This window comes from Chiloscyllium plagiosum, unplaced genomic scaffold (genome assembly GCF_037043375.1).
Source record: "Chiloscyllium plagiosum isolate Xiang-an unplaced genomic scaffold, Cpla_swu_hap1 HiC_scaffold_38, whole genome shotgun sequence".
Classification (NCBI taxonomy): Eukaryota; Metazoa; Chordata; class Chondrichthyes; order Orectolobiformes; family Hemiscylliidae; genus Chiloscyllium; species Chiloscyllium plagiosum.
In genome coordinates this window covers 27,965,131-27,978,760 of record NW_028270176.1, presented here as the reverse complement: position 1 = coordinate 27,978,760, position 13,630 = coordinate 27,965,131, and the positions used below count along the sequence as shown (strand labels likewise).

At 53.2% G+C, this 13,630-nt stretch overlaps 1 protein-coding gene across 2 annotated transcripts in view; it reads left to right on the top strand.

Annotated features, from left to right (window-relative positions):
- The window catches only part of cadm4 (cell adhesion molecule 4), a 250,119-nt gene that overhangs the window by 162,712 nt on the left and 73,777 nt on the right, over positions 1 to 13,630 (top strand). For both annotated transcript variants that reach the window (XM_087981089.1, XM_087981090.1), the window contains exon 3: positions 3,965 to 4,117. In XM_087981089.1, the coding sequence (XP_087837215.1) occupies positions 3,965 to 4,117 (153 nt within the window). The remainder of the gene's footprint in view (positions 1 to 3,964; positions 4,118 to 13,630) is intronic.

Sequence of the window (13,630 nt, the reverse complement as noted above, 5' to 3'; positions counted from 1 at the left end):
AGCGTCGGTGGGGGGGGGAGGGAGGGGATGGTACACACTGCTGTTACTGAGCGTCGGTGTGGGGAGGGAGGGGATGGTACACACTGCTGTGTCGGTGGGGGGAGGGAGGGGATGGTACACACTGCTGTTACTGAGCGTCGGTGGGGGAGGGAGGGGATGGTCCACACTGCTGTTACTGAGCGTCGGTGGGGGGGGAGGGAGGGGATTGTACACACTGCTGTTACTGAGCGTCGGTGGGGGGTGGAGGGAGTGGATGGTACACACTGGTGTTACTGAGCGTCGGTGGGGGAGGGAGGGGATGGTACACACTGCTGTTACTGAGCGTCGGTGGGGGGAGGGAGGGGATGGTACACACTGCTGTTACTGAGCGTCGGTGGGGGATGGAGAGGATGTTCCTGTATTCCATATTCCCGTTCTCTCTCTCTCTCTCTCTCTCTGTCTCTCTCTCTCTCTCTCTCTCTGCCAACCTCCATCTATTTTTCCCTTCAACCTCTTTTCAGTGAGTTCAAGTCCACAGTTGACTGTGGCACAGAATTCGACAGGGTCACCTCTGTCTGGGTGACGGTGTTCCTCTTCATCTCTGTCCTCAGACTGTTTCCCAATCGTGGGGACGTCATCCCTGCGACCACCCTGGGAACTTCTGGCAGAAATGGATACATTTCTAAACGATCTCCTCTCGTCCTTCCAAATTCCACACTGACCCTTCGTACAGAGCACTCCTGTTTCTCAAATAAGATGTAAAGACAAATTTCCGTCTCTGTAGTTTTGGGTTCCGCACAGCACCGGGTTTAGAGGAACCTTCCGTTTCACAGCAACAGAGAGTGTCCCTTTAATGTAGTGACACTCGCTCATACAATCCTAGAATCCCTACAGTGTGGAAACAGGCCCTTCGGCCCAACTTGTCCACACTGACCCTCCAAAGGGTAACGCAGCCAGACCCATTCCCCTACGACCCGATATTTACACCTGACTAAAGCACCTATCCCACCCACCCATGGGCACTATGGGACAATTTCCCATGGCCAATCCACCTTAACCAGCACATCCCTGGGCACTATGGGACAATTTAGCATGACCAATCCACCCTAACAAGCACATCCCTGGGCACTATGGGACAATTTAGCATGGCCAATCCACCCTAACCTGCACATCCCTGGGCACTATGGGACAATTTAACATGGCCAATCCACCCTAACCTGCACATCCCTGGGCACTATGGGACAATTTAGCATGGCCAATCCACCCTAACCTACACATCTCTGAGCACTATGAAACAATTCAGCATGGCCAATCCACCCTAACCTGCACATCCCTGGGCACTATGGGACAGTTTAGCATAGCCAATTCACCCTAACCTGCACATCCCTGGGCATTATGGGACAATTTAGCATGACCAATCCACCCTAACCTGCACATCCCTGGGCACTATGGGACAATTTAGCATGGCCAATCCACCCTAACCTGCACATCCCTGGGCATTATGGGACAATTTAGCATGGTCAATCCACCCTAACCTGCACATCCCTGGACACTATGGGACGATTTAGCATGGCCAATCCACCCTAACCTGCACATCCCTGGACACTATGGGACAATTTAGCATGGTCAATCCACCCTAACCTGCACATCCCTGGACACTATGGGACAATTTAGCATGGCCAATCCACCCTAACCTGCACATCCCTGGGTATTATGGGACAATTTAGCATGACCAATCCACCCTAACCTGCACATCCCTGGGCACTATGGGACAATTCAGCATGACCAATCCACCCTAACCTGCACATCCCTGGGCACTATGGGACAATTCAGCATGGCCAATCCACCCTAACCTGCACATCCCTGGGCACTATGGGACAATTCAGCATGACCAATCCACCCTAACCTGCACATCCCTGGGCACTATGGGACAATTCAGCATGGCCAATCCACCCTAACCTGCACATCCCTGGGCACTATGGGACAATTCAGCATGGCCAATCCACCCTAACCTGCACATCCCTGGGCACTATGGGACAATTCAGCATGACCAATCCACCCTAACCTGCACATCCCTGGACACTATGGGACGATTTAGCATGGCCAATCCACCCTAACCTGCACATCCCTGGACACTATGGGACAATTTAGCATGGCCAATCCACCCTAACCTGCACATCCCTGGGCATTATGGGACAATTCAGCATGGCCAATCCACCCTAACCTGCACATCCCTGGCCACTATGGGACAATTTCCCGTAGCCAATTCAACCTAACCTGCACATCCCTGGGCACTATGGGACAATTCAGCATGGCCAATCCACCCTAACCTGCACATCCCTGGGCACTATGGGACAATTCAACATGGCCAATCCACCCTAACCTGCACATCCCTGGGCATTATGGGACAATTCAGCATGGCCAATCCACCCTAACCTGCACATCCCTGGGCACTATGGGACAATTCAGCATGGCCAATCCACCCTAACCTGCACATCCCTGGACACTATGGGACAATGTAGCAGGGCCAATCCACCCTAACCTGCACATCCCTGGGCACTATGGGACAATTCAGCATGGCCAATCCACCCTAACCTGCACATCTTCAGAGAAGTTGTAAACTCCGCACAGACAGTTCCCCGAGGTTGGAATCGACCCAGTTCCCTGGCGCTGTGAGGTAAACCCACAATGTCCCTGAGGGTGCGAATCCCAGGATTCTGAGCCACCATCCCACCCAATCAGAGAATGTCCCTGCATTGATATTTCCACCTGACTCACAATCCCTCGCTTTGTGTCAAGAAACTAGTGCTATGTGCCTCAGTGATTTGTTGCACGTGGGCATTGCAAACTGGGAAGGTGATGGCTTAGTGGTGTTATCACTATAAAGTATTAATCCAGAGACTCTGGTCATCTTCTTGTGACCTGGGTTCAAGTCCCAGCATGGCAGCTAGTGGAATTTGAACTCAAATTTAAAAAAAAAAAATCTGGAAGTATGATGACCATGAATTCGTTGTTGCTCGTTGGAAAAACCCATTGGGTTCCCTCATGCATTTCAGGGAAGGAAACTGCCATCCTTTCCTGGTCTGGGCCTACGCGTGACTCCAGACCCACAGCCATGTGGTTGACTCTCAGCTGCCATCTGGGTAATTAGGGATGGCGTAATAAATGCTGGGCCCAGCCGGAGACATCCTCACCCCATGAACGAACAAAGAAAGTGGGCAGTACTGAGGACGCTGAAATAAAATCAGAATGCGCTGGAGATACTTAGCAGGATTGGCAGCCTCTGCAGAGAGAGAAGAACAGATGTTTGTCAGACTTCTATCTCCAGCACTTTCTGGTTTTATGTGCGGCCTGTCAGGAGTTGTGAAACGACTTTCGGACTCCAGAGCAAGCTTATCATAATGTCGCTCCTTCCCATCGGGTATAAATAGCACAGCGAGGGCGGAGTTAGTCAGATACATCGAAGGTGGAAAATTACAAGAACGTAGATACAAGTCTCTTCATAATATACAGTTAAGTTCCTTGTAGATCTCAGATTACCGTGTTTTCCTATAGATTGTGCTAACAAACAGAAGTCCACAGAAGTCTAAACTTGAAGATAGTTCTTGCCTTGAACCCACACCATCAAGTGTGACCTTAAACCCACATGACAAAACGTCATGTAGGGAACCCAGATGCTTTGTAAGTCTGCAATACTATAGCAATGCAAGTCAATCATGTTGTAAATAAACTCCAAGATATCTGTCTCAACCAGATCCCAGTTATTTGTGATATTTATCATGTGAGCTAAGTTTGAGGACATCACTCTGACTGTGCCATACAGTTCGACCCAAAAAATATACATCAGCGACTGACAAATCATTATTGGATGGCATTCGCTGAGACCAAGCACTGCCTGAACCGGGATTACAGGGGAAGAGAATATCGTTTGTGAATTGTGTACGATGTCTGACGTCTCTCTCTCGCTATCTGTTCTATCCCTCAGCACTAAAAGACGAACGATTTCAACTGGTCTCCTTCACCCAAAAGCAGTTACGGATTGCCCTGTCGGATATTCGCGTCAGAGATGAGGGAGGTTATTACTGTCAGCTGTACTCTGAAGATACGCACCACCAGGTTGCCGTGGTAACAGTGCTGGGTAAGTGACTGTCAGAGACCATGGCACACAAGGTACATGTGCCAAGTGTACACGGGGGCAGGAGGCCATTCAGCCCCCTCTCCTCCAGCCTGTTACACGGGAACAGGAGGCCATTCAGCCCCCTCCTCCTCCGGCCTGTTGCATAGGAACAGGAGGCCATTCAGCCCCTCCTCCTCCAGCCTTTTGCATGGGAACAGGTGGCCATTCAGACCCCCATCCTGTCACAGAGGAACAAGAGGCCATTCAGCCCCCTCCTCCTCCAGCCAGTTACACAGGAACAGGAGGCCATTCAGCCCCCTCCTCCTCCAGCCTGTTACATGGGATCAGGAGGAGGCCATTCGCCCCCCCCACCCTGTTACACAGAAACAGGAGGCCATTCAGCACCTCTCCTCCAGACTGTCACACAGGATAAGGAGGCCATTCAGCCCCCTTGGGGAACCTGCTATACAGCTACAGATGAGGCCATTCACAAACAATGAATGTAATGACAGGCATAAACAAGCCACGAGAGCTGGGAGCAGGAGTAGGCCATTCAGCCCCTCCAGCCTGCTACCCCATTCAATACCCCATCGTGGATGATCTCATCTGGGCTTCAACTCCACGTCCCTGACCATTCCCCATAACTCTCCAACCCTGTTACAGATTAAAAACCCGTCCATCTCCTCCTTAACTGTACTCCGTGTCCCAGTCTCCACTGCACTCATGGACCGGGGAGGGGGGGAGTCAATCTCTCAGACTCCCCACCCTTTGGGAGAAACCATCCCTCCTCATCTCTGGTTTAAATCGGCCTTACCCTAAAACGATGTGCTCTTGTTCTGGATTAACCCCCCCCCCACCCCATGGGTTCACGCCCTCATTACCTCCATGCTGTCAATCCCCTTGAACATCATTTAGACCTCACTGAGACCATCTCTCCCAGGTTCCTTTGGTGTTCAGTTGCTCTGTGTTTGGCTGTGCGAGTCTGCTTACCATTGATGCTCACTGTGTTTGATAGGATCAGCTTTGGGGTGTGGGCTCGGGGGAGGAGGGGAATGGGAAAGGTCAGGGAGGATGAAGCTGACCCTTTAAATAGCAAACAAAACCTGTGATGCATGTGAGAGGGGAAAGATCGAAAATGGACCTAAGGGGCAACTTTATCACGCAGAGGATGGTGCGTGTATGGAATGAGCTGCCAGAGGAAGTGGAGGAGGCTGGTACAGTGACAGCATTTAAGAGGCATCTGGATGGGTAGATGAAGAGCAAGGGTTTGGCGAGATAAGGGCCAAGTGCTGGCAAATGGGACTCGATTAGGTTAGGATATCTGGTTGGCATGGACGAGTTGGACTGAAGGGTCTGTTTCCATATTGTACATTCAATGACTGTTTGTGGTAATTGGCACCATCTCTGCATACATACAAATTTACAGACTACTCAAAGATTGCAATAATATCCAGAGGGGATATTGTTGTTTATTGCAAATGCTTAATTTTGATGGTGTGTGTGTGTATTTGTAACTCTGTGTGTGTATGCGTCTGTGTGTGTGTGTGTATGTGTGTGTGAGTGTGTGTGTATGTCTGTGTGTGTGTGAGTGTGTGTGTATGTCTGTGTGAGTGTGTATGTCTGTGTGAGTGTGTATGTCTGTGTGTGTGTGTGTGTGTGTGCACATGTGTGTCTATGTGTCTGTGTGTCTGTGTCTGCACATGCTCAGACATGCTCAGTTCATCACTTATGGCTCCAGTGGGGTTTTCTGTTAGAATTGATTTAACATCCTCACTCTTAACGGGACTCGCCACATAAACACAGTGGCTACGAAAGAAGGTCTGAGGCTGGGAATCCTGCAGCGAGTAACTCCCCTCCTGACTCCCCCCAAAGCCGGTCCCACCATCGACAAGGCCCAAGGCAGGAGGGTGAGGGAATACTCCCCACTTGCCGCTGGATGGGGGCAGCTCCAACAACACTCGAGAAGCTCGACACCATCCAGGGACAAAGCAGCCCCCACACCCACAAACATCCCCTCCCCCCCCCCCCCACCCCACCACCGACGCTCAGTAACAGCAGTGTGTACCATCCCCTCGCTCCCCCCACCGACGCTCAGTAACAGCAGTGTGTACCATCCCCTCCCTCCCCCACCGACCCTCAGTGACAGCAGTGTGTACCGTCCCCTCCCCCCCCCCCACCGACGCTCAGTAACAGCAGTGTGTACCATCCCCTCCCTCCCCCACCGACGCTCAGTAACAGCAGTGTGTACCATCCCCTCCCTCCCCCCACCGACGCTCAGTAACAGCAGTGTGTACCATCCCCTCCCTCCCCCCACCGACGCTCAGTAACAGCAGTGTGTACCATCCCCTCCCTCCCCCCACCAACGCTCAGTAACAGCAGTGTGTACCATCCCCTCCCTCCCCCCACTGACGCTCAGTAACAGCAGTGTGTACCATCCCCTCCCTCCCCCCACCGACGCTCAGTAACAGTAGTGTGTACCATCCCCTTCCTCCCCCCACCGACGCTCAGTAACAGCAGTGTGTACCATCCCCTCCCTCCCCCCACCGACGATCAGGAACAGAAGTGTGTACCATCCCCTCCCTCCCCCACCGACGCTCAGTAACAGCAGTGTGTACCATCCCCTCCCTCCCCCACCGACGCTCAGTAACAGCAGTGTGTACCATCCCCTCCCTCCCCCACCGATGCTCAGAAACAGCAGTGTGTACCATCCCCACCCTCCCCCCACCGACGCTCAGTAGCAGCAGTGTGTACCATCCCCTCCCTCCCCCCACCGACGCTCAGTAACAGCAGTGTGTACCATCCCCTCCCTCCCCCCACCGACGCTCAGTAACAGCAGTGTGTACCATCCCCTCCCTCCCCCCCACCGACACTCAGTAACAGCAGTGTGTACCATCCCCACCCTCCCCCCACCGACGCTCAGTAACAGCAGTGTGTACCATCCCCTCCCTCCCCCACTGACGCTCATTAACAGCAGTGTGTACCGTCCCCTCCCTCCCCCCACCGACACTCAGTAACAGCAGTGTGTACCATCCCCTCCCTCCCCCACCGACGCTCAGTAACAGCAGTGTGTACCATCCCCTCCCTCCCCCCACCGACCCTCAGTAACAGCAGTGTGTACCATCCCCTCCCTCCCCCCACCGACGCTCAGTAACAGCAGTGTGTACCATCCCCTCCCTCCCCCCACCGACCCTCAGTAACAGCAGTGTGTACCATCCCCTCCCTCCCCCCACCGACCCTCAGTAACAGCAGTGTGTACCATCCCCTCCCTACCCCCACCGACGCTCAGTAACAGCAGTGTGTACCATCCCCTCCCTCCCCCCACCGACGCTCAGTAACAGCAGTGTGTACCATCCCCTCCCTCCCCCCACCGACCCTCAGTAACAGCAGTGTGTACCATCCCCTCCCTCCCTCCCACCGACGCTCAGTAACAGCAGTGTGTACCATCCCCTCCCTCCCCCCACCGACCCTCAGTAACAGCAGTGTGTACCAGCTACAAGACCCACTGCAGAAACTCACCAAAGACCCTCAGGCAGCACCTTCCAAACCCACGGCCACTTCCATCTAGAAGGACAAGGGGCAGCAGGTACATGGGAACACCACCCCCTGCAAGTTTCCCTCCGAGCCCCTCACCTTCCCGACTTGGAAATATATCGGCTGTTCCTTCCTGGGTCAGAATCCTGGAATTCCCTCCCGGGGCATTGTGGGGCTACCCACAGCACATGGACTGCAGCGGCTCAAGAAGGCGGCTCACCCCCACCCTCTCAAGGGGTGGCAGTTAGGGATGAGGCAATAAATATTGGGCCCACAACTTGTGATCGACAATAATACCTGCTTCACGATGTAGACAAGAGCGGGGTGGGGGTGGGGTGGGGGGGCTGCGACAGGGTAAGCTACAACAGGAATGAGTGAATGTTAGAAAGGACAAAATGGGAGAAGCAGAGAGATCTCAGAGGGCTGTCAGGAGCAGAGGAGGGGTACAGAGATAGGGAGTGGGTGTAGGGGCTGGAGGGGGGTACAGAGATAGGGAGGGGGTGTAGGGGCTGGAGGCGGGTACAGAGATAGGGAGGGGGTGTAGGGGCTGGAGGCGGGTACAGAGATAGGGAGGGGGTGTAGGGGCTGGAGGGGGGTACAGAGATAGGGAGTGGGTGTAGGGGCTGGAGGGGGTACAGAGATATGGAGTGGGTGTAGGGGCTGGAGGCGGGTACAGAGATAGGGAGGGGGTGTAGGGGCTGGAGGGGGTTACACAGATAGGGAGGGGGTGGAGGGGCTGGAGGGGGTTACACAGATAGGGAGGTGGTGTAGGGGCTGGAGGGGGTTACAGAGATAGGGAGGGGGTGTAGGGGCTGGAGGGGGTTACAGAGATAGGGAGGGGGTGTTGGGGCTGGAGGGGGTTACAGAGATAGGGACGGGGTATAGGGGCTGGATGGGTTTACAGAGATAGGGACGGGGTGTAGGGGCTGCAGGGGGTGACAGAAATAGGGAGGGATGTAGGGGCTGGAGGGGATTACAGAGATAGGGGGGGGGGTTAATGAGGAAATTTTGGAGGTCGATGAGCTCAGGGTTGAATGGTTGGACATGGGGCTATTTCCTGGAAACCATGGAAATCGAATCTTTCATGAAGTCGAGCAAGCAGTGAGGCCACATTGAACATCAATGGAAATGAGAAATCCTCACTGCCTGAGGGATGAAGTGACAGAGCCTGACCGAGAAAAGGCCCAAGATTGGTTTAACAGTAATTAGCTTCTGCTGGTGTGCAGAGGAGATTAGGAATGGAGCACTAATATATTTCAGCAGCTGGGGACCGCGTTCTTGCAGCAGCATGGAGCAAGCAGAGAATTCTGCAACACTGAAATGACAGTGTGACTCCCCACTGGGCCCCACCAGTCCACTCAGCCCTTCTGATTGTCCTCAGGATATCCTCTGTCACGAACACCTCCCCACCCAGCATTGTGACAATATAACAGTTGAGAGATCACACTGACAGTAAAACTAAGCTCCAAGCTCTGGGAAGACAGTGGAAGCCTTTGAGAGCAAAGACAGGCGAGTGCAGCAATAAGGGATTTCGATTCCTCAACAAATTGGGGAAGCTGGGAGCATCAGCCTCGGGAAAGATGAGGGCTGACAGGAAAACTCTTCGATATGTTCCACATTTCAGCAAACCTGAATTCGTGCTCCCCCATCGGGATTTAAAGGAAGGAACTACATTTCTCTAGCGCCTTTCAACACCTGAGACCATCCCAAGCTACAGCACAGCCAGAACTGACCCTCCGACAGTGCGGCACTCCCTCAGCACTGACCCTCCGACAGTGCGGCACTCTCTCAGCACTGACCCTCCGACAGTGCGGCACTCCCTCAGCACTGACCCTCCGACATTGCGGCACTCCCCCAGCACTGAACCTCCGACAGTGCGGCACTCACTCAGCACTGACCCTCCGACAGTGCGGCGCTCCCTCAGCACTGACCCTCCCACAGTGCGGCACTCCCTCAGTATTGACCCTCCAACAGTGTGGCACTCCCTCAGCACTGACCCTCCGACAGTGCGGCACTCCCTCAGCACTGACCCTCCGATAGTGCGGCACTCTCTCAGCACTGACCCTCTGACAGTGCCCACTCCCTCAGCACTGACCCTCTGACAGTGCAGCCCTCCCTCAGCACTGACCCTCTGACAGTGCGGCGCTCCCTCAGCACTGACCCTCCCACAGTGCCGCACTCCCTCATTATTGACCCTCCAACAGTGCCGCACTCCCTCAGCACTGACCCTCTGACAGTGCAGCACTCCCTCAGCACTGACCCTCTGACAGTGCGGCACTCCCTCAGCACTGACCCTCTGACAGTGCGGCACTCCCTCAGCACTGACCCTCCGACAGTGCGGCATTCCCTCAGCACTGACCCTCCGACAGTGCGGCACTCCCTCAGCACTGACCCTCCGACAGTGCCCACTCCCTCAGCACTGACCCTCCGACAGTGCGGCACTCCCTCAGCACTGACCCTCCGACAGTGCGGCACTCCCTCAGCACTGACCCTCCGACAGTGCGGCGCTCCCTCAGCACTGACCCTCCGACAGTGCGGCACTCCCTCAGCACTGACCCTCCGACAGTGCGGCACTCCCTCAGCACTGACCCTCCGACAGTATGGCACTCCCTCAGCACTGACCCTCCGACAGTGCAGCACTCCCTCAGCACTGACCCTCCGACAGTGCGGCACTCCCTCAGCACTGACCCTCCGACAGTATGGCACTCCCTCAGCACTGACCCTCCGACAGTATGGCACTCCCTCAGCACTGACCCTCCGACAGTGCAGCACTCCCTCAGCACTGACCCTTCGACATTGCGGCGCTCCCTCAGCATTGACCCTCCGACAGTGCGGCACTCCCTCAGCACTGACCCTCCGACAGTGCGGCACTCCCTCAGCACTGACCCTCCGACAGTGCGGCACTCCCTCAGCACTGACCCTCCGACAGTATGGCACTCCCTCAGCACTGACCCTCCGACAGTGCAGCACTCCCTCAGCACTGACCCTTCGACATTGCGGCGCTCCCTCAGCATTGACCCTCCGACAGTGCGCACTCCCTCAGCACTGACCCTCCGACAGTGCGGCACTCCCTCAGCACTGACCCTCCAACTGTGTGGCGCTCCCTCAGCACTGACCCTCCATCAGTGCGGTGCTCCCTCAGCACTGACCCTCCTACATGTGGTGCTCCCTCAGCACTGACCCTCTGACAGTGCGGCACTCCCTCAGCACTGACCCTCCAACGGTGTGGCACTCCTTCTGCAGTAACCTGCCCATTGAATTACTGATAATTGTAGCAGCGTGGGGATGAGGAATTCTTTGTTTTCTGTCCCTGCTGTTCCCAGTTCGAATGATGTAAATACCCAAAGGATTCCCTGCTTTTCCTTTTGATGGTGGATGTGTGTTGAAGGGAACAGCGGTGTCTCTTAATGACTCAGAATCATCCAACATCATTATGCATCTTTCCAATTAACACTCAATAACTAGCGGTTGAGGGAAGCATACATTCTCTCTGTCAGGCACTCAAACAATAATTGAATTTATTAATAAATAAATATATTATGGAATAAACCTGTTTGAACCCTTAACCCGCAATCTCACTCTAATCGAGTGCACTTCACATGCATAATTTAATTTGCACTTCATAACATTGTAAAGGTCATTAAGGTAGGCTTTATTATTTTATTAATTATTTAAACCTGTCAAATGTTTAAAATATGTTGGCCTTAAATCCCTCTCCACTACTTGTTTTCCAAATTGTCTTTCTCTCTTGCTGTCTCCCTTGTTCCCATTGGGAGGTTTTAATACAGCCCTTTTGCTCCTGCAGTGCATGCTGGGATAGCTCTCCCTCCATTGTTGCCTCCAGAGACGGAGAAGCAACTGGCTTCCATTTGCCATTGGGGGTCCCAGACAGACAAAGCACATTCGTCAGAGTGTGGTAAAAGAGCTAGAGGGATGGAACGGGCAATGTAGCATTAACGAGAAAACAAATGGACGAAATCGAGCCTCATGCCAGACAAAGGACTGAATGCCCTTTTTCTGTGCTGCAGATTTCCACACCAGGTTTAAATGGCTGAATTAACCATTTGTGAGTTTAGAATGGCAATATGAATGCTCCAATGTGGCACTGCAGGAGGGTCAATGCTGAGGGAGTGCCGCACTGTCGGAGGGTCAGTGCTGAGGGAGTGCCGCACTGTCAGAGGGTCAGTGCTGAGGAAGCGCCGTACTGTCGGAGGGTCAGTGCTGAGGGAGCACCGCACTGTCAGAGGGTCAATGCTGAGGGAGCGCCGCACTGTCGGAGGGTCAGTGCTGAGGGAGTGCCGGATTGTCAGAGGGTCAGTGCTGAGTGAGTGCCGGATTGTCAGAGGGTCAATGCTGAGGGAGTGCCGGATTGTCAGAGGGTCAGTGCTGAGGGAGTGCCGCACTGTCAGAGGGTCAATGCTGAGGGAGTGCCGGATTGTCAGAGGGTCAGTGCTGAAGGAGCACCGCACTGTCGGAGGGTCAGTGCTGAGGGAGTCCTGCACTGTCAGAGATATAGTGTTTGTGTGTGTTGTGAGCATGAGTGAGTGTATTCTGCGTAAATTGAGTGTTTGAGGTGAATATGTGATTGAGTGTGAGTGTGTGTTTGATTGTGAATGTGTGGGTGTTTGAGTATGGGTGTCTGGTGTTTGAGTGTACTTTGTCTCTGAGTCAGATTGATCATTGGAGTGGAGTTTTGTTAAAGGGATTAGATTATAGGGATTATTAGATTAGATTGTAGAGTAATAGGGAGGGGGAATTGGTCTGGGTGACGTTACTGTTCGGAGGGACAATGTGAACTTGTTGGGCTGAAGGGCCTATTTTCACACTGTAGGGATTCTAGGATTCTGTGTTAACATTGTCCAGTTACAATGTAGGCAGCACAGAGAGACATTAGGGAGAGGTGTCAATGGGGTCGATCTGAGAAGGAGAGAGCAAGAGGCAGAGTCTCTGCTTGCGCTGAGAAGGCTATGGAATATCCAAAGGGGTTTAGCTGTCAACACTTCTGTGAGCAATGTAATTGTGGATTGCTTGTATGTCACTGTTTCTGGCATTCCTGCAGTCTGTATCTCATCGTCTTTTTGACAGTGTGAAGTTTAAATTGTTTGGTAATTGGTCTGTCCAGAGAGAATAATGACTATCTTTGTGATTACAACCTACTAATCTAATCAAATGCTTGTGATAAGCCAGAGACTGCTTGAACAGGTTTTATTTTAGCTGAACTGAGGGTTATGGCTGTCAGAGCAAAACTCAAGGTGATCCATTGCTCTGTCTCCTCCTGCTTGGTCTCAGAATCTGGGAGACCTTACAAAACTGAAGGAGGCCATTCGGTCCAGCAAATCCATCCTGGCTCCTCCAAAGGGGGCCAGTCCAGCCAGTACCCCTTCTGCCATCCTATCCCCATGTGACTGCAAGGTCAGAAACAGAGGTAAAGGAATTAGCCACTCAGCTCTGTACTGCTAATCAATACCTCTGTGGCTAACCTGATGTTGGCTGCAAGCCTACTTTTCTCCCAACCTGCTGGATCCCCTGTGATTGCCTTGTTAGTCAAGAATCTATGAACTCCTACCTTTAAGATTGTCAGTGATCCAGCCACTGCCATCATCCAGGGGAAGAGGGTACCAATGGCTCCAGTGGCTTAGAGAGAAGGCATTTCCATCTTAAATCATACAGAGGCCTTGGTGAGACCACTCCTGGAGTATTGTGTGTGCAGTTTGGGCTCTCATAAAACCCCCATAGTGTGGAAGCAGGCCCTTCGGCCTAACAAATCCACACCAACCCTCCAAAGAGTAACCCACCCAGATCAATTCCACCTACCCTAAATTTAGACCGGACTAATGCACCTAATCTGCACATCCTTGGACTCTATGGGTAATTTAGTATGGCCAATCCATCCTAACCTGCACATCCATGGACACTGTGGGACAATTTAGCATGGCCAATCCACCCTAACCTGCACATCCATGGACACTGTGGGACAATTTAGCATGGCCAATCCACCCTAAC